General features: G+C 34.3%; 1 protein-coding gene across 1 annotated transcript; it reads right to left on the bottom strand.

The window, feature by feature from the left end:
* Positions 1 to 5,882: 5,882 nt before the first annotated feature.
* On the bottom strand, positions 5,883 to 8,681 carry LOC111893964 (root phototropism protein 3). The gene is made up of 3 exons (XM_023890036.3): positions 8,115 to 8,681; positions 7,956 to 8,025; positions 5,883 to 7,862 (listed from the first exon to the last, which is right to left on the bottom strand). Exons 1-3 carry the CDS (start codon positions 8,225 to 8,227, stop codon positions 6,024 to 6,026), a joined length of 2,022 nt encoding a protein of 673 aa, XP_023745804.1. The 5' UTR covers positions 8,228 to 8,681; the 3' UTR covers positions 5,883 to 6,023.
* Between the last annotated feature and the right edge of the window lie 14,771 nt (positions 8,682 to 23,452).

Raw genomic sequence — 23,452 nt, 5'->3', positions numbered from 1 at the left:
AAGTGTCACCAAAAGAAAATAATGGTCACATTCAATTCTTTATGAGTTTTCTTTATGTGGCTAAATGATATCGTATGTCACAATATAACATAAATAAATGTCACTAAACGGTAACTAATAGCCACATAATTTAGAAAAAGTTGTGGCTATATGTACAATTCAGCGATGGTTTTAAAAAATATGTATGATGAAAAGCTAACAATGGTCACATTTGCTTTCGTAAAGTTATTTATTCTTGTGACTAAATGATTCCATATGTCACAATTTACCATAATTTAATGTTACTAAATGGTACCACATGGCCACATATTTAGAAAACAAGTGTTTCTATAAGTAATATTCAATGATTATTTTCACAATTATGTGTCACTAATACCCAACCAATAGTCACATTACTTTCTTTGAAATTTTTGTTTATGTGACTAAATAATATCATATGTCAAGAATTAACATAAATAAATGTGACTAAAGGGTAAACAATAGCTACATCAAATATAAAGTAACCATGGTTAACACCGAATCGTCTCACGTTATATGTGACTAAAAGATAGATTATAGCCACACTTAAATGATAAATTTCAATGTGTCCTTAAAAAACCTTTGGTGTCACGACATACAGTCACACTTTTGACGAAAAAAATAACTGTGACCGTAGGATATGGTCACATTTTTTAGGCCTTAAAAAGTGTGGCCTTATGTCATTTTGTTGTAGTGTTGGTATTTGGACTTGTTATGTTGAGGTAATTACCTTATTTGGATAATTAGGTTTATTTTTTGATAAGATTAGTAGGAGGAGTCTAGTATCGGTAAATTGGGTGTAGGGGTATCAGTCTTATGTGAGAGGTGAGTCTTCTCACTATATTGCTTATGTCATAGTACATGTGCATTCTGACCATCTGGGTCTTACTTGACATTTGTTGTTATATGCTATATGGAATTATTGATAACTCATGGGCATGTTGTTAACCCACCGACATTAATGATAGTCTGGAGGGTTGCTGATAACCCATCGGGCATGTTGTTATCCCGCTGATATTGCTAATGGTCTCCAAGGTTGATGATAACCTACCTGGTGTGCTGTTAGCCTATTGGGATTGTTGATAATCCCCAGGGTTGCTGATAACCCATGGCTGTTCATTTCATGCTATGTTGTATGTGATATTTTAGGGAACTTACTAAGCCTAGTGCTTACATTTGTTGAATAAATGTGTTTCAAGTACTTCAGATGATCGCAGGAAGGCGAAGGGTTGATTGTACACATTCACCTATAGTTTTGTGTTTCCACATATTTTGATACTATGATATTTTGGGATGGATGTATTAGACACTTATGTTCAATTGATGTGGGTTTTATAAAAAAATGTTTTTATATAAAATAAAAATGAAAAACTAGTTTGAAAATCGGATGTTACAAATCGGTATCAGAGCCCTGATTTGAGGGATTTAGATGAACACTCGTGGGATTCCAGACTTAAACTAAGGATTTGAGATTTTTTTAAAACAAACATATCTCTACTTGTTATATATGTTATGTTGAGTTGTTATTATGTGAGCACATAGATATGCATGCTAGTTGATAAGTTAAGGATCCCTTAAGAAGTACATGGCAAGGTTACTTGATTTGTGATGACTCTAGCCTGGGAGATTGCTTTTATGGGACTGAACCTGTTATTGTTAAGTGCTTTGTGTATATTGCATAATTATACATAGTTAGGATTTTATAGCCTTAGAATGCATGATTTAGCTTTTTTCATGTTCCTTGTTTGGTTTTGGACTTGAGGTAGAGTCATTTATTCGACTGTCTATCGAGTTTTGAATTATGTAAAATTAGTGTACGCGAAGCCATTGATAAGAATAACACAGATCTTTGCGAGGTGGAGTTGTGGTCGAGGGGTATCCTAGGTGCTTAGTTGTAGGGAACGTATAGGTGGGTGCATGTAGATATATTGGGGGATAGTGTTCTTGCGACTTAGGGTATTGGGAGGACAACCCGAGTCAAACATGGATAGGTGTAGAAGGTAGTATTGGGGTCATACTACTGAAAGCATAAGATGCGTACGCGGTTCAAGAAGTAGTCTTGGGGCACCAAGGACCTTGCAGGAGTGTGTATAGTGTTTGTGTGAGCTCTAGCCTAGTTTTGATTGTTTTCTTGTGTGTTTCAGTATGGCGATTACCCAAGGTTCAGGCTCCAGCGACCCAGAGAGGTCGGGTACCAGTGATGATGAGATCCATAGGATCGATACCGCTGAAGTGGCCGTGGAAATCATGAAAACTATTCTAGAGATTTTTTTGATCTATCAATTGTGCTATGATTGAGCTGTTTGAAGAGCGTTATGTTGCTGCCACTGAGTCTGTTGTTGATGCAGCCATTCCCGCAGTTGCTACTACCAGACGGCATGAAGGTGATTCGATGTTGTACCGGGAGTTAAAAAACACGAAACCTCTTGAGTTCGACGGGGTGAAGGACCCAATTGTTGCTATGAGATGGGTCTTTGATATAGAGGGATGGTTCTACACTTGTTCATGTCCAGAGAACTTGAAGGTTTGTTTCAAACTAAACCACCTTTACCTGTGAGTGAAGGATCGATGGAAGTTCGTGACAACATATTATTCTCCAGCAGAGCGGTCCACTATGACTTGGGATCAGTTTACTGAGATGCTACATGATGAGTTTGTGCCTATGGTTGATAGGGAATGATTGGCCTAGGAGTTCCCATCGCTCAGACATATGTCCGCAACGGTGAATGAGATCACCAGGATGTTCCATGAGAGCGCTCTATTTTTCTTTGAGTATGCTTCCTCGGAACAGGAGCATGTGAGCTGATATTTGAGCATCCTGAAGAAGAATATTCTTGAGTTTGTGGTGAACACCCAGTATTAGACATTCGCTGAGATGTAGACCAATGCCAGGAGGAGGGAGATTGAGCTAGAGACCCTGGTGATAGAGGTTGATGCAGAGACAAAGAAGAGCGATGGGAGGTCAGTGCAGTTGCTGCCGGAAACTAAGCGGTTCAAACCCATAGATTATAGGGTTGGAAGTCAGAGGTGCCACACTTGTAACAAGTTCGGAAAGGTTCATGAGGGTCCTTGTTTGTCCAGTATGACTTAATACATGTTTGTCAAGGAGGGGTACATCACAAAGGATTGTCCAAATGGATTTTGGGTTTGCTTTAGCTACAACCAGATGGGTCACGTGAAGGCCGAGTGTCCATAACTTGCATCGAGAATGGTTCAAGCTCCTGCTCCTATGACTCTGCGTATTTCTGATGGTCGCCAAGGGAAGGTCGAGGCCCGAAGTCCCATGGGAGAGCTTTTTAGCTGACAGCAGAGGAGGCCAGGGCGGATCCAAACATCATTGTTGGTATGTGGTTCTTTATATTTTTGTCAGTTTACTTTATATATGCTTATGATTTTGCTCTTACTAGGTACTTTTCTTATGAACTAGCTAAGTACGCCCAACGTACTCCCAAGAACACCTAGCATACCTGATTCGAGTCTAGTACGCCCAATGTACTCCTAGTTACGCCCAACGTACTTAACCTGGTTCCAATATTCCCATTAATCACTTTTTCCCTAAAGACCTTTCATCCAGAGTTATGATCTAAATCAAAATGACATCCTCAATCATAAAGTTTCCAACTTTTTGACTTTGAATGGCTAAAAAGGGTCCAAATCCAAAACCCTAACTTTATCATAAGAGTCTAAGCTTTATAACACATGCATGAATGGAAGGAAACGATTAAGATTGCATTTTTATGATGTAACACCCTCATATACACCTGGAAATGCACCTCACAAGATTTGGAATAACACACACTCAAGTGGACCAATTTGTGGGACAAAAAGGACATAACTTTAACACATAAATTAGATCTATCAATAGAGGCATAAAGGTACAAACCTTATACCTTATGGAGATGAATGAGGGAGGAAAAATTCCAGATCCGAAGTTGCTTTAAGCTTCCAAGCAGTATCACCACCTTCTTCTTCCTTCAAAGGTACCAAAAAGCATACTCTTTAACTCACAAGGCTCAAAATAGGGTTTAGGTTCCAAAGGAGGACACTGGAGGGATGGAGGCTAAGAATGGAAAAGGTTTGGGGAAGTTAAGGAGCTTAAATAAGGCTTAAAACCCCGAATTTAGGGTTTGGGTTCGGATCGCATACGCTCATCGTACACTTCTAGAGGCGCGACTTAAGTTGCTAGTACGCCCAACGTACCTAGGGTACGCCCATCGTACTACCCTTCTTCCCAAATTCAACACAAATTCAAATTGCCACAACTTCTTCGATTCAACTCCGATTTTGGCATTCTTTATATGCACGAAAAGCTTTTAAAGAACCCCACCACCTAATCTAGTTACTTTGGACTAAAAACTTCTCGATCTAAAATCCATATTTCATGCAAGAAACCCGGCCTATGACTTCTCCATTTCTACCCTGCGACCCAATACACTACTCAAGGGTTAGATCTCTCAATCATCATTACCTCCTTCCAAAAGGTCTAAACTTTGCCTCTTTAAGGACCAAAGCTTTCACACAATCGACTTCCTTCCTACAGCCCTGAAATAAGAAATGATAGGAAACAGGATGTTACACATCTGTTATGGTTTTAAGGTTTGAGACAACAGTTACTTTTGTTGTATAAATACAACTATGTGGTCACTGATGAGAGACATTGAATGAAACAATCATCATTTCATCTCTTCCCATTCTGCTTCTCCTTCTTCCAACTGTTGCTGCAAAACAAAAGCATTTTCTAGCCTTGTGGTTCAGTAGATATTGAAGAATCGTTTTCCACTATTGTATCCTGTGAAACAAACATTCATATTTGTTTTAACGACACTATGTTAAACACATGGTCCAACAACAATTTATTGCTTTGTTCTTTCATAAAAGTTTTCTAGTTATATTTTCATAACATTTACCAATTGTACGTTATTTAATGATATATCTAAAAGTTAATTTTATTATTAACTAGGTGTGAGACCCATGTGTTACATGGGTGTATTTAATATATATATATATATATATATATATATATATATATATATATATATATATATATATATATATATATATGAAATTTTAATAATTTGAAAATTTTAAAAAATTTGAATTTATAAGAAAAATGAAAAAAAATTTGAATTATTAAAATTAATAAGGATTTAATGTATTGAATACATTACATATATAAACTATTTTTAATAAATACATTACATATATATTACCTTACATATTAAATTTGAGATTTAATTTAATAAAATAAAAAATACAATAAAATGACAAGTGGAAAATAGAAAATTCTAAAATTCTAAAAAATGTCATGTGTCCAAATAAATGAGAAAAACACATGTAGCAAGAAATTCTTTATTTATTATGGATGATTTTTTATGATTATAAATAATATCGATATATTTTCTCTTCAAAAAAAAATATCAATATATTTAAAGAAAAACATATGTTTTAGTATTTCCAGTTAAATTTTGCAACGTGATTTTTTTCCTAATTGATTAATACATTTTTGAATTAAAAGATTATCAACTTTTCTCCATTACTCATATTTTTGAATGATTTTTCTTAATAAAAAGGTAAAGTTATTAAAACAAGTTATATACTTATCGTGTTATGCTAATGTATATCCGTGTTCTTTGTTCCTCAATATTCCACTAGTTTTATTTGTCACCATGTCCCTTTTAAACCGAAAATCGTTAAAAGTGCATGACTGCATGTACATATTTTACTTGATAAATTACAAGTCCTCATAGCTTTGATACATTTGAATGTGACCATTCTAGTCCTACCACAAATACCATGTCTATATAAAGACAAAAAACCTATGTTGTTTAAGACATATTTCGTACTTTTTACAAGCACTAGTAAAATATTTCAAAATTACTTGTTTCATCTATAGCAAATATAATACGATCATAAAAACAATTTAAAATTTCAATAAACACGAAAAAATGAAATGAAATAAAATTAAACACAACAAATTAATGAGATAAAAATACTATTTAAGATTTTTACGAAATAGAATTTCTCCATCTCCTCGGTGCCTTTCTAGCCTGCGCTACATTATTCTGTCCTCCAACTTCATTATTCTCCATTGTATTCATCTTCGTAATCTTGCTCAGCTTCTTCCATCCACTCGTCCATGCCGATTGTTGTTTAGGCTTCGTCCCCTTATCAAACTGTCTCTGCAAATTCTCCATTTCATGTTGCAGTTCTAAGTACTTCGTCTTCACAGTTTCCAGCTCAAATTTCAGCGTATTAATGTCCTTTTTAGCAGCAGCCCACCCTTCCTGAAACGACTGCGGTGTTCCTTCCAGCAGCGTTTTCCTGTTCTGAACTAACGGTTGGTAGTGAGGATCGCCGGTTTCTTTCACTGAGTTGCTCGCAATCGCGTTGCTGATCTTCACCTGCTCGGAGAACAGAACCTGCACCACCACCCGAAGCGGCAGCCGCTCGTTTTGCGCAGCGTGCATGCATGCATCCATGGAGAGCTTCTGACAGTCCATTACTCGACATAACCTTTTTCGTTCGTGTTCAGAGAGTGTTGGGTGAGCTTTGAGATATGAATCAATGGCTCTGTATAACCCATCGTCGCAGCTCCGGGCAGATTCCGGTAATGCTTCGGCGAGGACCTGAAACTTTGTTAATGAAAGGTTTTTATCCCGGGAAACCTCCGTGAGGTAGCTGTCGACGAGCCGAGCCACTCTCATCTTCGCGTTTGAGTTGTTACTCCGTTGAATCCCGTCGTACATGTGCTTTTCCGACATTGATTGACGACCGGGGCTTTCGGTTTCCATCTGTTCTTGAATCAAGAAATGTTCCAAAAGCCTTTGAACAAGATCGACATCGTACATGGTGTCGGTTTTGCTGTAACAAGGGATTAAAAGATCAGCTAATGTCGCCTGTTCGAATTGCATCCCGACTCGTTTTTCAAGCTCTGTAACCAGCGCCGGAGCCACCTTCAACAAGTTTGCCATGCGTAGCAGCCGGAGAAGGAAGCTGCAGGAGACGCTGTCTTTTTGTGGGGGGATTATGCTTATAAGGCTCTCGATTATCATTCTTTGGTCTCTTGTTTGTGTAATTGAAAATTGATCGTCTTTATTCCCGGAAACGATCATGTGAAGTCCGCCTTTCCAGTTGCCGGAAACCACCATGCCACCACTACCACTGCTACTTCCTTCTTCACCTAAACTACTACTACTCCCTTCTTTGATCAACCCCGGAAGCGTTTTTGTGGCGTAGTGAGTTATTGCAGCTCCGACGAGTTCATATCGCATTCCTTTGACTTTAATCGCAGTGATTACACGAACAAAGTGGTCGATTCTGAGGATTGAAACATCTTCATACCACCAATCAGGAGGAACAGGGCTCCTACTTGGACTCGAATCCTTCATCTCGTTCCAACTCGGGCTTGAAACTTTCATGGGTTTTCCGGTGTATTGCCACCGGATACCTTTGGGATTCGCACAGGCTTTCCAAGCAATCGATTCGCTGCATCTTCTAACGATTTGAAGATTCTCAGCCCAAGGAGATAACTTTTCGCAACTTTTGAGAACAAGAATTGAATCTCTCCATGATGACAACACGACATAGCTAAGAAAAGCTTCGGTTTTGAATATGAGATTTCCTTCTTCCAAATCCTCCGTCATTTCCAGGTATTCGGCGGCGCATCGGAGGCCGGAGATGTTGGTGGCAGTCAGATCAACTGCGATTCCGTAGCAGAATTTTGCTGCGAGCTCAAACGCTTCTGCACCACCTGGGATTTCATCCATGGATACCTTGCTCAAATCAACTTCTCTCGAATCGTATATCAGTCTGTTCATTTTCCCACTTCTTGAAAGCAGCGGATACTTCGAATTCCAGAAACAAACACACAAAACGAAAAACTTAAATCAAGAATTCAGAACCCAAATTTTTTCGATTCAAATGACTGTAATCATTACCTTATGCAAATGGAAACTAAAATCACCGATCTGAACCAGTAAATCACTTGGAACATCAGTTGCAACGAACCTATTGCATCAGAAAGCTTGTTAACTTCATATTCTAGAAACTATAACAAAAACAGATAAGATTAATGGGTATAGTGTTTATATATATACCAAGATTTGCCTCTTTGTTCGAAGCGATCAGTCTGGACGCCATGTTTGTTTGAAGAAAGAACTCCATTATCGTAGTCTCTTCCAGCACCTGATTCAGACTCTGAATCCCACATGATGACGACAGGGAAAATCGTGTTGGAAATCTGCTGGGGAAGATGAGGAGCAGAGGGATTGTGACTTGTGAGGAATGATTAAAAGGGAAGAATCTCACATGGGTTATGGTTGGATTTATCCAGAAATGTGGGCTTTGTATGAAGTTTTAAGCAGTCTGTACAGGCTGTGAGGTAATGGGCATAAACATGTTAGTGTTTTTGGAAGGAAGAAAGAGAGGATTTTTTGTCAGATTTGGAGGCCTTTATGTTTCAATTTCAATAATATGCAGTTTCAGAATGTACAATTTCACCATTTTAAGAAGTACATTTTCAAACACTTGCCCTTCTCTAAGTGGCTTAGATCATCCACATAACAAAAAAAGAAAATATACATATAACTTTAAATTTATCGTTACACATTTGAATGAAATAAATAATACTAATAAAATATTGATATGACCATTTACATGGTTTGAAGTTAGATGTGCACAAAAAAATCGGTTTAGGAAATGATCTATAGATATTGGGAACGATTTGACCTATGGATCCTTGAACCAAAGTACGTGAAATAGGTCTGAAAAAAAAGAATAAAAATCAATTTTTATAGAAACATGTCATTTTCATCCATTATTTCTTCAAATTGTTATGACTATCATTCCATTTATGATCAACAAAAATTTACTTTTAATTCCGACAGCTAAAGAAATTGCAAATTAGACGAAAAATAGGTTTTTCTTAAATCGTTAGTGAACCTAGTTAGGTCCCGTTTGATATATGCATCTTTCCAGGTCCAAACAAATCTTTTTGGCTGAATGGACCGGAAAAACTGTTTGATTTGCACAAAAGAAGGGGTCTTTCCCAGTAAGATATGTCTTTCCCAGAAAGCTCTAAAATCATATCTTTCTGCCTGAATGGGCTGGAAAGACAATTATACACCAAACCCCGTCTCTTTCCTTCTTTATTGGATTATTAATTTTTTTAAATTTATTTTTTATTAAATTATTACTTTTTTTCATCATTCAGCACAATCAATCAGATATACAATTAAACAGCATGGTTTCTTTCCCAGTCAGAAAACTTTCCCAGACATCACTTACCAGACAGAAACTATCAAACGGGACCTTATTTTAAACCGGTCATCTAGGTTTCGACATTTTAGCCATAAATTGTTTTTTTGCTTCAAACTTGTTTTAACATTTTATAGAAAAAACCTAACCGATTTGGTTTGAATAAAGGATTTTAATAAATACAAACTTTAAGGTTTGAATCAATTGCACTTCAGGTTTGATCATGTTCAACAAAATTTAAATTTAAACTCGTAAATGAGAATAATATTACCAAGTGAAAATTGAAATAAGCAACGTACATGGTACTAGACCAATGACATTGATGATAATGGTCCATACTTGCGGGGAGAAATGGAGGAATTTAATAAATACAAACTTTAAGGTTTTTGAATTACGTGCATCATGTTATTGGACGTTTACAGTCAATATATTAAATTATCATTTATTTATATATAAACAAAAAAACAAAAAGTATTTGTTTGGAAGTTGTATTATAAATTCTAGTGATATGACCACCGTTTCTCAATCGTGGTTCATAATTTATCCACGTAACAAATATTTCATACTAAAACTCAAATGTCATGACAGATTTATTCTAATTAAAACGCTAGTGCATCATCATAATCAAATTAATTGCTTTCAATCAATGATGGTAGATCTTTTATAATATAAACTACTTTACCTTAAGCATCCTTTCTTAGGAAAAAAAAATGTATCGGTTCAAAAGGCATTGAAGGCCAAAAGCACGATTGCAAAAGTAAAAGCAAACGATATATACGTAAAGCCAAACACAAAGCCCTACTGCCATAACGAAATCAAACGATATATACGTAAAGCAAATGATATATACGTAAAAGCCAAACACAACATTGCCTTAAACATCCTTTTTAAACTTTTGTTTGAGAAATTGTCATTTAACTATTTAAGTAGGTAATTATTCGTTATGTCTATTTACTACAATAAAAATTGATGGAGAACCAAAGCAAAGCAAATAAATGTTTAATAAATCCAAACCAAAAATAATAAGAAAATAACATAAATAAGGATGTCCGATAAACTATCAATAAGATAGAATAAAAATAACTATGGACATAAATTTGGGATAAACTTAAACAAGAAGTCTTAAATTGACGATGACATATGGGCAAACCATCTTTGGCTGGCTATTAGGAGCTCCGTCCTTTCAAGAGCTTTCAACTATATAAAATAGGTCTTCAAAATCGTAACAGACAAATTATAACATCTTAAAAATCATAGTAAAATTTTTGTTTTTCAAAACCAACCCAAAGACTATAATTATTTACAAAACATTGTTTCAAAAGTATAATAATCATAAATTAAAGTATCTCAAAATCCAATAACGTAAAATCTGAAGGATGTTTAATAAATCCAAACCAAAAATGAATCAGAAAATAACATAAATAAGGATGTCGGATAAACTATCAATAAGATAGAATAAAAATATCTATGGACATAAATTTGGGATAAACATAAACAAGAAGTCTTAAATTAACGATGACAGATGGGCAAACCGTCTTTGGCTGGTTATTAGGAGCTCCGTCCCTTCAAGAGTTTTCAACTATATAAAATAGGTCTTTAAAGTCGTAACAGATCAAAATGTAACATCTTAAAAATCATAATAAAATTTTTGTTTTTCAAAACCAACCCAACGACTATAATTCTTTACAAGACATTGTTTCAAAAGTATAATAATCATAAATTAAAGTATCCCAAAATTCAATAACATAAAATCTCAAAAATGTGCATGATCATGCTTCTACTTTCCCCCCGATCATCGAAAGTAGCTGAAACAATAAACTGAAACTGTAAGTCAAATCATACTAAGTCACCCCCCCACCCCCACACCCCCACAAAAGTACCACACAGTAGGGGTGTGCACCAAACCGCCCACACTGCAGCACACCGCACTGCGTAATGCGGTTTTGGACATTTGTGGTGCGGTTTGTAATTTTCGTAAGTCGCATTATGCAGTACGGTTTGTGGTTTATAATCACCAAACCACGGTTCAAACCGCACCGCATTATATATATATATATATATATATATATATATATATATATATATATATATATATATATAATACTCTATTATAAAACATATTAGTCATATCTTTAATTTTAAAAATTATAAATTGCAAAGGTTTTTTTACAAATCAATTATGCAGAAATATCATTAATATTCACCAAAAATATGAAAACTTCAATTAAAGAAAGCTATTAAGAAATTTAATTTTGGGCAAAATGATAATTTTAAAATATTAAATTTATGTATATAAATTAATTTAAATTTCTGAAAGTAGACACCAATATTAGCTTTTTACTGTTAAAAAAAGACAACGGTATTAATTACATTACATAAAGTGTACAAAATGTAATATAAATATAAGGTCTAAACATAAAATCTAATAATTATTTCCCGGTAAGAAAACTATTCGCCAAAAAAATTCTTTATCGTCGCCATTTGTGGAGGCACACATCTAGTGTCTATATATATATATATATATATATATATATATATATATATATATATATATATATATATATATATATATATATATATATATATGACAATGTTAATTTTGTGAGACGCAATCTAAAAATAATTTTAAAATACAAAATAAAAGAAAAAATCCAAAAATTCTTTTTTTAATTATTATTTTCGTCATTTTCTTTACATAAAAAAGTTTAAAAAAATTGCCATTTTTTTTGAAAAATACGTGAAATATTCTAATAGAATATTACACTGTAAATATTCCAATATAATTTTTTGAATGTTAGAATATTCTAGCATTATACTCGATTTATCAGATATATAAAAATTCTAATATTATACTAGAATATTCTAATATTTAACTAGAATGTTTTACAGATATTTCAAAAAAAACGGTAATTTTAAAAAAAAAAAAATTGGATAAATAAAGTGACGAAAATAATATGGACTAATATCACTAAAGTCTCATGTTTTTGACACTAAATTGGAAAAAGCCTTGAATTTAATTTTTCATTTACTGTGACCACGATATTTTCATGGAATTATTGTTTAAGAGCTTATACCCGGTCACCAACAGGTAACTTGTACCATCCGGTCACCACTAAGTTATTCGCTAGCCATCACCTTTCACGAACCATCACTGCTAAAGGGTTTCATGTATTCGAGAAGGGTTTGACGCTGAGAAGGGTTTCAAAGTCCCCAATTTTGCAATTTGAAGCTCCGAAATCGTTGGCGATAAGGTGGAGTAGAAAGGTATGTGTATGGAAACATGAAATTGATGATTCTGAGGGTGGTTATCTTCGTCAAAGGAGTTCCAAGTTTGTATTAACAAGTTATTATTTTTTATGAAACAATGTTGGAAGTAGGTATGAATAAAGACTGTCATGAATTGGTGTGTGGATTGTCTAAAGAGTGTTAGACATAAGCAAATGTTTGCTGCAACGTTCATGAGTGCTTATGAATATGATTTGAGCATTGGATTAAACCCACGCTCACTTGGATCACTCCATGAATTGTATCACGAGTGATTGGTGAGACGATAATATCTTATATTCTTGAAACCGAGATGTGTGAGTTGTATCTTGCAAATCGGTTGCACATTGATAATATGTAAACGCACCAGTAACTTGGTGTTATAAAACATATTGTTGTGTGTGATTCGGTGAGTGAGTGCAAGCGAGCATTGAATCAAAGTTTATCCGTTCCTTTTATCCAAAGTAGGATAAAAGCGATATCTTTGGGCCCCTCGATGATTTAGTGATGACAAACGTAAATGCTCAGCCGGGCTAGGGCTAATTTAATTTGTTCAATTAGTCAGTCTTCATAAATCGAAAGTCGAGAAATAGTACAGAGAGAATGATTAGAAATCATATCTCATACGATATCTAGAATGGAGGAATATATGATCCATTATCTAAAGGACACACGTATCTGATAGGATCAGAGTTGACAGCGGCTTTGGAAAGCTACGATTGCAGATCAAGATCTGAAGTCATACGCAGAATAGTTATTAGACTTATCCAAGTGGGAGACTGTTGGATTAGTGTCTAAGTCCATAACTATTTTGGTATGTACTTGACCCGATGGTGCATGGTCCTTTTGGGTTGCCTTCACCAAAGCAACTTGATAGGATGAATTATGGAGAGAAAGGATTAAATATGATTTATTAATATATTATGAGAATAATATATTAAAGAGAAATCATATTGTTTAATTAATATTAGTCAAGAATTAATAAGAATTAAGTTTGTGACTAAAAGAGATTAATTAAACCTAAGGGACTGGAATTGTAATTATAAGATAATTGCAATTGGGCTATGGATTGCCTTATATTATAAGGTTGGACGAATTCTATGGGGAAACCCATTAGAAATCGTCCAAGGCTTTAAGGAAAGGAGTCCATGGGTTGCTTAGGGCTTAAGCATCCAAATTAGGGTTTCCTTGTTAGATAACCCTAATAGCCTCAATATATATTGAACCCTTATGCCTCAAAAACGTGGACAAGTAATCCTTTAGGGTTTCCACACGTTTTGGGGTAGCCTCATTCTCTTCTCTTCTTCATCCTCTTGCTCTTGGTGTTTGTCAACCATTAGAGGAGTGACATTTGTGACTCTAAGCTTTCTAAAGTCATTACAAGGAGGATTTGAGATTGTTATTGCTACATAACAATCAAGGTAATATCTTAAACCCATTCTTATGTTAATATGATTACTTGTATGCTAGAACTAGGGTTTAAAGTCTTGGATGAATTGCATGTATAATAGAGAAACCTAGATCCAAGCATTAGGGTTTGTATGAGCACATAGGATGTTCTTATGACTAAAACCCATCAGTGGTATCAGAGCCTAGATTGGTTTCTATTATATTGATGCTTTGTATGTTTGTTCAAGTTGAAAAAAATTCGATTTTGTGAAACTGCCTGATGAACTTGGTGAGTAGAACTACCCCTGACTTAAAATGTCTTTTGGTTCTTTCTTTTACGAACGAAGGTTCATGGTGAAACTTGTTACATTCCCCTCATTTGATGTCTTTATTTATCCTCGTTTGCTGCCAGGGGAATTTCCGAAGCAGCTTCGTCAGTTGTTATTCATATCGAATCCTTAGGCTAGATCTCGTAAGATCATTGTATAGGGTCAGTATGTGGGGATCGACGGGATGGGATATGTTGTTTAGAAATATAATATGTGTTCATAATATCAGTGGTTTTGCAGGATCGAGATACACTTTATTGTCACGTTTTTTGAATTAAGAGCTTTCATACTCTCTATTTTTGTTGTTTGATCCTTGTGTTATGAAAAGTTTCAATATTCCCCTTTAGGTTTTATAGTTTAAATTTATACTCAAAAGTTTAGTTTTGAAATTTAAATAATTAAAACCCTAATGTTTTGAAAGGTTTCAAAGCTTGCCCTCAAGTTTTGGAATTTAAATTTTGATTAAAAGTTTAATTTTGATGTATATTTAAATTCTAAACCCTAATGTTTTGAAATGTTTCAAAACTTGCCATCAAGTTTTGGAATTTAAAAGTTGATTAAAAAGGTTTAATTTAGGAATGTTAAATTCTAAAACCCTAGTGATGTTTTGAAAAGTTCATCACACCCTTATGGTTTTATTAATTAATTAAGGTATATAATTAAAAGAGGTTTAATAAATCCATAAAAGTTTAGGTTTACATTTAATTGAATTAAAAGTATAATCGTTAAATTTAACCACCTAGTATTTTAAAAGTGTAAAATACACCCTATACTATATATAACATTAAAAGTCTAACATTATATATATATATATATATATATATATATATATATATATATATATATATATGAGTAAAAGTCAGTCTTACCGTTAATAGGCCTCATTCACGAAGCTGGTCTATATGGGGTGTTTAAGGAAATTGCCTATAAAATGACGATTGAATGGGTATCACTCTTACCCACCGCACTCTTGACTAGTGGAGGGTCGTTAGCCGAACGGGTAGGATAGGACAAAACCTTCCATTATAAGTATAATGAAGTACTAAAAGTAACTAAATGTTTTACAAATTCCCAATCTTAGTTACTTAGGCAAAAGTGAATTGATGGAATTCCATGAAATTACACTTTGTGCCCTTGCGAAGACGTTAGTGGAGCGTGTGTGGTTTACCGGCACACTAAATGGTTCTAAGAAAAGGTAGCAAAGGGTGACTCAATGTTTTTCATAGTTCGGTGGAGCGTGTGTAGTTAACCGGCACATCGAATAGGTGACCGTAACATGTGAGGGCACCATGTAAGTTTGCATGGTTATTCACACCCGCTTTGTGATCCTCGGCATCCCAATCACAAACAAGAGGGGCATATCGATATTTAAACATACCATTGAAATGTTCAATGAATCTCAAAGGATCTAGGAGTTTTCATAGATTTAAAACTTAAATTTCTTTTCGTTTTTCGTGGTGGAAATTAGTGAATCGTCATTCACTTACCTTCAAATATTCTGCAACTAGATTACGGCATCCCTTTTCTAGGTTGTAGCGTATTGTGTTGGGTCCTAGCCTTAGTATCTCATTTGGGTGATTTACTAAGGACTCAATCAATCAACTAACTTGAATTTGTTTTCTCCCATTTTGTAGATGTCTAAGTACGACAACTATGGTCTTGCCAAATCCCGTGGAACAAGATTTCCACATGAAGATGATATTTCACGAGTCGATCGAGGAACAAGAGATCATGCTTCACTTCCTCCACCTCCTCCAATTATTCTCCCTAACCCACAAGTTCAAAGGCTTGAAAAGTTCAAGCTCACTCAAACCGTTTTGGCAAGTAAACATGAAGAGGGAAAGTCGGTTTCTACACACGTCCTAGGGATGAAGTCACACATTGATAGGTTAAGAATGTTGGGATCCGTTGTCTGTGAAGAGATGGTTGTTGATTGGGTTCTTCAGTCACTTCCTAACTCGTATAGTGAGTTGTAAGAGAGTACTATATGATGAACTGCGACGTGACCCTTATAGATCTCACCTATATGCTTATTGCTGCTGAATCAGCAATGGTTTGGCGCAATAGAAAAGCAAAGTTGATTGGTGAATCTGCCTTCAAGACCTCTATGGATATAGACAATGGCAACGAAAGACATACTATGATCGAAAGGTTTGATCATAAGAGAAAGACAATGTCTGAAGTAGTTCCATGTCTTGTTCCAAAAGAGTCAATTTGCTTTTATTGCCAAGAGAAGGGGCATTGGAGACGAAGATGCCCTATTTACCTAAGAGATCTAAGAGATGGGAGAGTCAAAATGTATGACCCTGCTTTAGGTAAAATCCATTGACTAACTCTATTAAGCTCCTATTCTAGATTCTTAATACATAGTGTGATAAGATTACAATTGATGTTTTGTAGGATTGAAGAAAAGAGAGGAAGCTTAAGGGAAGAAGTGAGAAGAATCTAACCATGAAGAAATGGATTTCAATCGCATTACTTGAAGCTTAGATTCTTGAGCTACTACTTAGAGTTAGAATTAGAATGCTAAGAAATATGTATTAGCATAGTTTTTCAATGAATTGCATTGTAAGGACAAAATTTTTCCGCAATAAAATAAATTTTGACTTTATATTATTTATTTATCCTTGCAATGGCGTGTATGAAAAATTGATGTTTGAATATTTCTATTATTAGCAATAATGGATTTGATTCTTAATTATGGAAATGTCGAAAATTTACCAAATAAGGAGAGTTTCTCATCGCCCAAGTTTCAATTGGACAGAAACTTGGAATCATGAAACTTGGTTGCACGATGAATGAGAAATTTCATAATAGGAAATTAGACTAATTCATTGACAAAGTGTCAAGTGAAGGACTAGGAGATCAAGTACACAAAGTTGCGTATTGATCAAGTTCACCATAAGAGTAACCAAGATATTCGTCATGATTTACTAAAGGTTTAGTAAATATGATTATACTTATAAGATTACGTGCAATTCTGAATTGATTGAAAATGTTTAAATCAATAGCAGAACGAATAAGAAGAATCAAGTAGGCAGAAAGATAAAAGTTTCTCCATTCTAAGAAGAAGGGAGAGTACCTTTTATGCTTTATGATAGGTCTTAATGATTAAGAACCATATCTCAATTGATCCTCTAAGTAAGTCTTAGTACAATTGTATGTCTAAGAAGAGGAATCAAAAATTGAAGAAATTGTTAAATCAAGAAGTCAATCATACTTCGTTCCAAAACAAGTCTTAGAGTTAAGATTGAGACATTGAGTGATAAGTATTAAGAAGGTTGATAACATTCATCAAATGAGGAAAGTTGTGATGTCTTGGATAAGACAAAGATCAACTAGGACCTATTTATGAAGTGTTTTTGATAAAAACTACACTAACTCTTGAATATTTGTCAAGAAATGTTTATTGACAAGAGAATCCTATATGTCAAGGAGTCAGTGGGAGTCTTAATGGTCTTGAAAGGTTTCAAGAACGAATCAAAATAGACCTTATTGATCATCACTAGCACACGAGTTGAGGTTTACAACCTATCGTGTTGACACTATTTTGTTTCTGTGCCGTTCCAATTGAGTTATTTATGAATGTGAGCCCTATGAGTTTGCATTTGAATGCATAAAAGGCAAGGACCTTGATCAATGGAAAGTACATTGATAGGAAAAGGTGAGCTGCTTAATTACTTGGAAGACATGGTGGGCAGCTGTGTTACCATAAGGCAAGAAGTCAAGATTAAGAAAGTTCGGTCCATATGAGTTTGAATTTGTCGTAAACTTTGGTTTTGACAAATTCACATGGATAGAAACACATACACCACTAAAATCGAAGTGTCATAAGATTCCCTCCTTCATGAAAATGACTGTGAGGAAATGTTTTCACTAAAAAAGATTTTAAGAAGATAGTGATTGTGGAATTGAATTATCGAATTCGATTATGGTTACGGTATCCCTTTCCATTATTCGAATTGTGAGATTTGGCAATTAGTCTGAATTGTTTAGACACACATATGAGCTATCTAAAGGAAAGGTGTATAAGCTTAGATAAAGGATTATCAAAGCATTAGGTATTAGAAACTTGAACTTAAGGAATTCAACAAGTATTGTTTTTCAGGAAGTTAAGCTGGTTTCTGAATACATGTGAAAGCTAGTGGGAGCATAAGTGTTATGTTTATAATAATCATCATGATAGTGGGAGCATAAATGTTATGATTGTATGATTATTATGGAAAGTATTGCATGTTAGCAATGTTAATTATAGAAAACAATAGTTATACTTTACAGAGTCGCAATAGTTGAAAAGTTGTTTTGCTATAATTAAGGGAGAAAATATTATGCTTCATTTCAAATCTAAAGGCTTAGGTTGTGGAATGTTAATATTTTAGTCAAGGAAACATAGTATGTTCTCAAATTTCGATTATGATTACGGCATTCCTATTCATAGTTCGAATTTTGAGAACGTAGCACATAAAATATTATGGCAGAAGATTGATAAAGTATCAAATATTTATGTAAGACGTTATGCATCGTGTCCCATACGCTTCGGGTATACGATCGATTGCAAATGCTATAATATTTGACCATTCTAAAATTTTCCAAATGTCTAGCGCATTTAGAGGGAAGAAGGACAAGAATCGGTTTTGACTAAGATAATTAAACAACTATCAAAGGACAATCCAAAGTTCGCCGAGGATTGGTCGCTTGTGAGTAGTTAGAAGTATAGTAGTGAATGGACCATATCGACATTATTATGAATAAATAAGATTCTATTAAGAATGAGTTGTCATATGGAAAATATGGAAACGTGTCCATATTGGGAATTGAATATTGAAAATATATGTCTAGATTAGAAACTTTTATGCAAAAGGATGTTCAAAGGAATCTACTTTGAGTGAGAGACATCATATCTAAGGAATTGTATTGTAACAATCTCCGATAGAGGACTTTGTAATATCTTTGGCAATAGTCTTTGTGACTTTTTGTGCTATGACATTACGAAAGGATCATTGCATAAAATGTTAGAATCTAGCATATTCTATAAATGGCAAGAATTTAATATTCTTTCACTTATGAAAAAGGATTTGGAGTTGTGAAATGAGTATGATTGGAAATGTGTTCATTTGATCTATTGCACTAAGTAAGAACCATAGGTGAACATTGTGTGCATGATAAGAGCATGGGACAAGTGTAATAATTCAAGTAAGAAGTTGATTACCCGAAACAACAAATAATGAGTAATCGAGATGGTGATAAATAAAAGGTGTTTTTATTTATGCTCAAAGGTTTGAGGCCATATAGGATTAGTATTATTCTTGTGTTTCACTTTGCATGTTTTGACTTCTTGAATAATTTAATTGGTTTAGAACAGTCAAATTATTCGAACGGGCCACAATCATTCATATGTTGGAAGTAGGTATGAATAAAGACTGTCATGAATTGGTGTGTGGATTGTCTAAAGAGTGTTAGACATAAGCAAATGTTTGCTGCAACGTTCATGAGTGCTTATGAATATGATTTGAGCATCGGATTAAACCCATGCTCACTTGGATCACTCCATGAATTGTATCACGAGTGATTGGTGAGACGATAATATCTTATATTATTGAAACCGAGATGTGTGAGTTGTATCTTGCAAATCGGTTGCACATTGATAATATGTAAACGCACCAGTAACTTGGTGTTATAAAACATATTGTTGTGTGTGATTCGGTGAGTGAGTGCAAGCGAGCATTGAATCAAAGTTTATTCGCTCCTTTTATCCAAAGTAGGATAAAAGCGATATCTTTGGGCCCCTCGATGATTTAGTGATGACAAACGTAAATGCTCGGCCGGGCTAGGGCTAATTTAATTTGGTCAATTAGTCAGTCTTCATAAATCGGAAGTCGAGAAATAGTACAGAGAGAATGATTAGAAATCATATCTCATACGATATCTAGAATGGAGGAATATATGATCCCTTATCTAAAGGACACGCGTATCTGATAGGATCAGAGTTGACAGCGGCTTTGGAAAGCTACGATTGCAGATCAAGATCTAAAGTCATACGTAGAATAGTTATTAGACTTATCCAAGTGGGATACTGTTGGATTAGTGTCTAAGTCCATAACTATTTTGGTATGTACTTGACCCGATGGTGCATGGTCCTTTTGGGTTGCCTTCACCAAAGCAACTTGATAGGATGAATTATGGAGAGAAAGGATTAAATATGATTTATTAATATATTATGGGAATAATATATTAAAGGAGAAATCATATTGTTTAATTAATATTAGTCAAGAATTAATAAGAATTAAGTTTGTGACTAAAAGAGATTAATTAAACTTAAGGGACTGGAATTGTAATTATAAGATAATTGCAATTGGGCTATGGATTGCCTTATATTATAAGGTTGGACGAATTCTATGGGGAAACCCATTAGAAATCGTCCAAGGCTTTAAGGAAAGGAGTCCATGGGTTGCTTAGGGCTTAAGCATCCAAATTAGGGTTTCCTTGTTAGATAACCCTAATAGCCTCACTATATATAGAACCCTTATGCCTAAAAAACGTGGACAAGTAATCCTTTAGGGTTTCCACACGTTTTGGGGCAGCCTCCTTCTCTTCTCTTCTTCATCCTCTTGCTCTTGGTGTTTGTGAACCATTAAAGGAGTGACATTTGTGACTCTAAGCTTTCTAAAGTCATTACAAGGAGGATTTGAGATTGTTATTGCTACATAACAATCAAGGTAATATCTTAAACACATTCTTATGTTAATATGATTACTTGTATGCTAGAACTAGGGTTTAAAGTCTTGGATGAATTGCATGTACAATGGAGAAACCTAGATCCAATCATTAGGGTTTGTATGAGCACATAGGATGTTCTTATGACTAAAACCCATCATATTGTAGGTTTATGGAGAAGTTGAGGAAACAGATGTTGATGAAAGAGATATTCAGAAAAGAGATGTTTAGGAAAAAAAGATTGAAGAAAGAGAGGTTGAGGAAGAAGAAGTTGAAGAGAGAGAGAGGTTGAGGAAGAAAAAGTTGAAGAGAGAGAGAGAGAGAGAGGTTGAGGAAGAAGGAATTGAAGGCAGAATGGTTGAGGAAGAAGAATTTGAATAGAGAGAGAGGTTGGAGCAAGAGTGATACCCTTGGATCCTGGTTCTTACAATTTCCATTGGGAGAAAAAAAGGAAACCCTTTAAAAGAATTAGGAAACTGAAGCTCAGGAAAATGGTTGAAGATGCTGATGGTGGTGCTTCTTCCAAAACCACTTCGATTTTAGATTAAGAATGGGCATTAGTAAATAAGTTGCCATTTTTGTAAACATATACTTTTAGTGCACTTGCCTTTTGGGAACAAGCTTCCAATTCCTGTTCATAATGGTTGGTAGAATTGGAAGTTTGGTTCTAATTAGCTTACATGGTATGGTAGTGGTTTGAGGGAAGCTTTGTAATGTACATTCCCCTTTTTGGCTATTAACTGACATTGATATTTGGGAAACTTTGTAAACGACATGGTGTGATTGTTAGGTTATCAGTATATATGCCTCGATCACTATAATTGTTGTTACCTTCCATGTTTTGGTTAGTTTGGTAAGTAGGTTAATACATATATATGGGTTAAAGGACTTAATAAATTTTTATCATTAAGACATCATAAGTTGTTGTCATTGTCACCTCTTACAAAACCAATATATTACCATACATAATACATGCATCTACTTACTGCCTAACTTGACTAAAATACCCTTACACCTAAACTATTACTACTACCGTTCCACCCGAACCTAACTAACGCCCACAACTTCACAATGCTTTAACCACAACATTGTGAACCATAAACCCCATCACAATCACCACCACCAAAAGCATGACTGTCATAAGCGGCTCCACCTTCAACAAGTTTAAAATATCCCCTTGAATCGCTTTGTTGTTCTTGGACTCTTCCGAAAGCTTCAAAATCTCCATTCCCAATTATTTGTTGTTCTTAGCCTCCTCCAAATCCATATGGAACTTCAACATAGTTTCCTTGTAGTAAGTGTTTGGCAGTGGTGGATCAAGCCAGAAAAAAATTCGCATTTTTTTTGGAGTCCTGCACAACAACCACTTCTTCATACTGGTTCAACAAGACAACAAAAAGTAGGAAACTTAATATTACCTGATAGTTTCGACACCCCCTGAATTTCCTCCATGGATTATCGACAGTTTTGGACATCAAGAATGTCGCACTTTCATCACATTCGCATCTCAAATCTTCAGACCAACGATTCCTTCAAGCCTATTCTCTTTACCCTTGTGTGTGCGTGTTGGAGGAGCTTACCATCTTTTTGGTTTGACGTTGAAGAGAAGAATCGACCAAAAACTAGCTAACAATTACCTCCAACATTCGAATAAGCTATGCAACCTGTTGAAACCAGTGAAACTGCCACTTTGCCCTTTTGCCATAATTCCACGAAAATATTGTGGTCATAATAAATGAAAATTTAAAGTCAGGGTTTTTTTTCCAATTTAGTGCCAAAAACATGGGACTTTAGTGATATTAGTCCAAATAAAATTTTAAAAAAATTTTAAAAATTTTCAATTATTTTACATTTGAAAAATATTTTCTCTACAAAATGAGTGGCTAGGATTGTGTCTCATCGTCTCACAATATATATATATATATATATATATATATATATATATATATATATATATATATATATATATATATATATGTTCAGGTTCATTTGAGACCATTCTAATTTTGTGAGACCGTGAGATCAAATCTAAAAATAATTTTAAAATGCAAAATAAGTGGAAAAATCCAAAAAATTCTTTTTTTAAATATTATTTTCGGAACTTGAATTAACTAAAAAAATAATAAAAAAATAAAAAAAAATTCCGTTTTTTTTCAAAAATACGTGAAATATTCTAATAGAATATTACACTGACATATATTCTAAAAAATAATTTTAAAATGCAAAATAAATGGAAAAATCTAAAAATTCTTTTTTTAAATATTATTTTCGGAACTTGAATTAACTAAAAAAAATAAAAATAAAAAATTCCATTTTTTTTGAAAAATGCGTGAAATATTCTAATAGAATATTACACTGTACATATTCTAAAAAATAATTTTAAAATGCAAAATAAATGGAAAAATCCAAAAATTCTTTTTTAAAATATTATTTTTGGAACTTGAATCAATTAAAAAAAAATAAAAAAATAAAAAAATGCGTCT

This window comes from Lactuca sativa, chromosome 7, assembly GCF_002870075.4.
Source record: "Lactuca sativa cultivar Salinas chromosome 7, Lsat_Salinas_v11, whole genome shotgun sequence".
NCBI classification, from domain to species: Eukaryota; Viridiplantae; Streptophyta; class Magnoliopsida; order Asterales; family Asteraceae; genus Lactuca; species Lactuca sativa.
This window is presented reverse-complemented; position numbering and strand designations above follow the sequence as displayed.

What these genes read in the sequence shown, in the direction of transcription:
- LOC111893964 (XM_023890036.3), bottom strand. Translation starts at nt 8,227, where the DNA reads ATGTGGGATTCAGAGTCTGAATCAGGTGCTGGAAGAGACTACGATAAT. An exon ending in GAACAAAGAGGCAAATCTTG is followed by an intron (nt 8,026 to 8,114) that starts GTATATATATAA and finishes CTGATGCAATAG; the next exon opens with GTTCGTTGCAACTGATGTTC. An exon ending in TTAGTTTCCATTTGCATAAG is followed by an intron (nt 7,863 to 7,955) that starts GTAATGATTACA and finishes TGGAATTCGAAG; the next exon opens with TATCCGCTGCTTTCAAGAAG.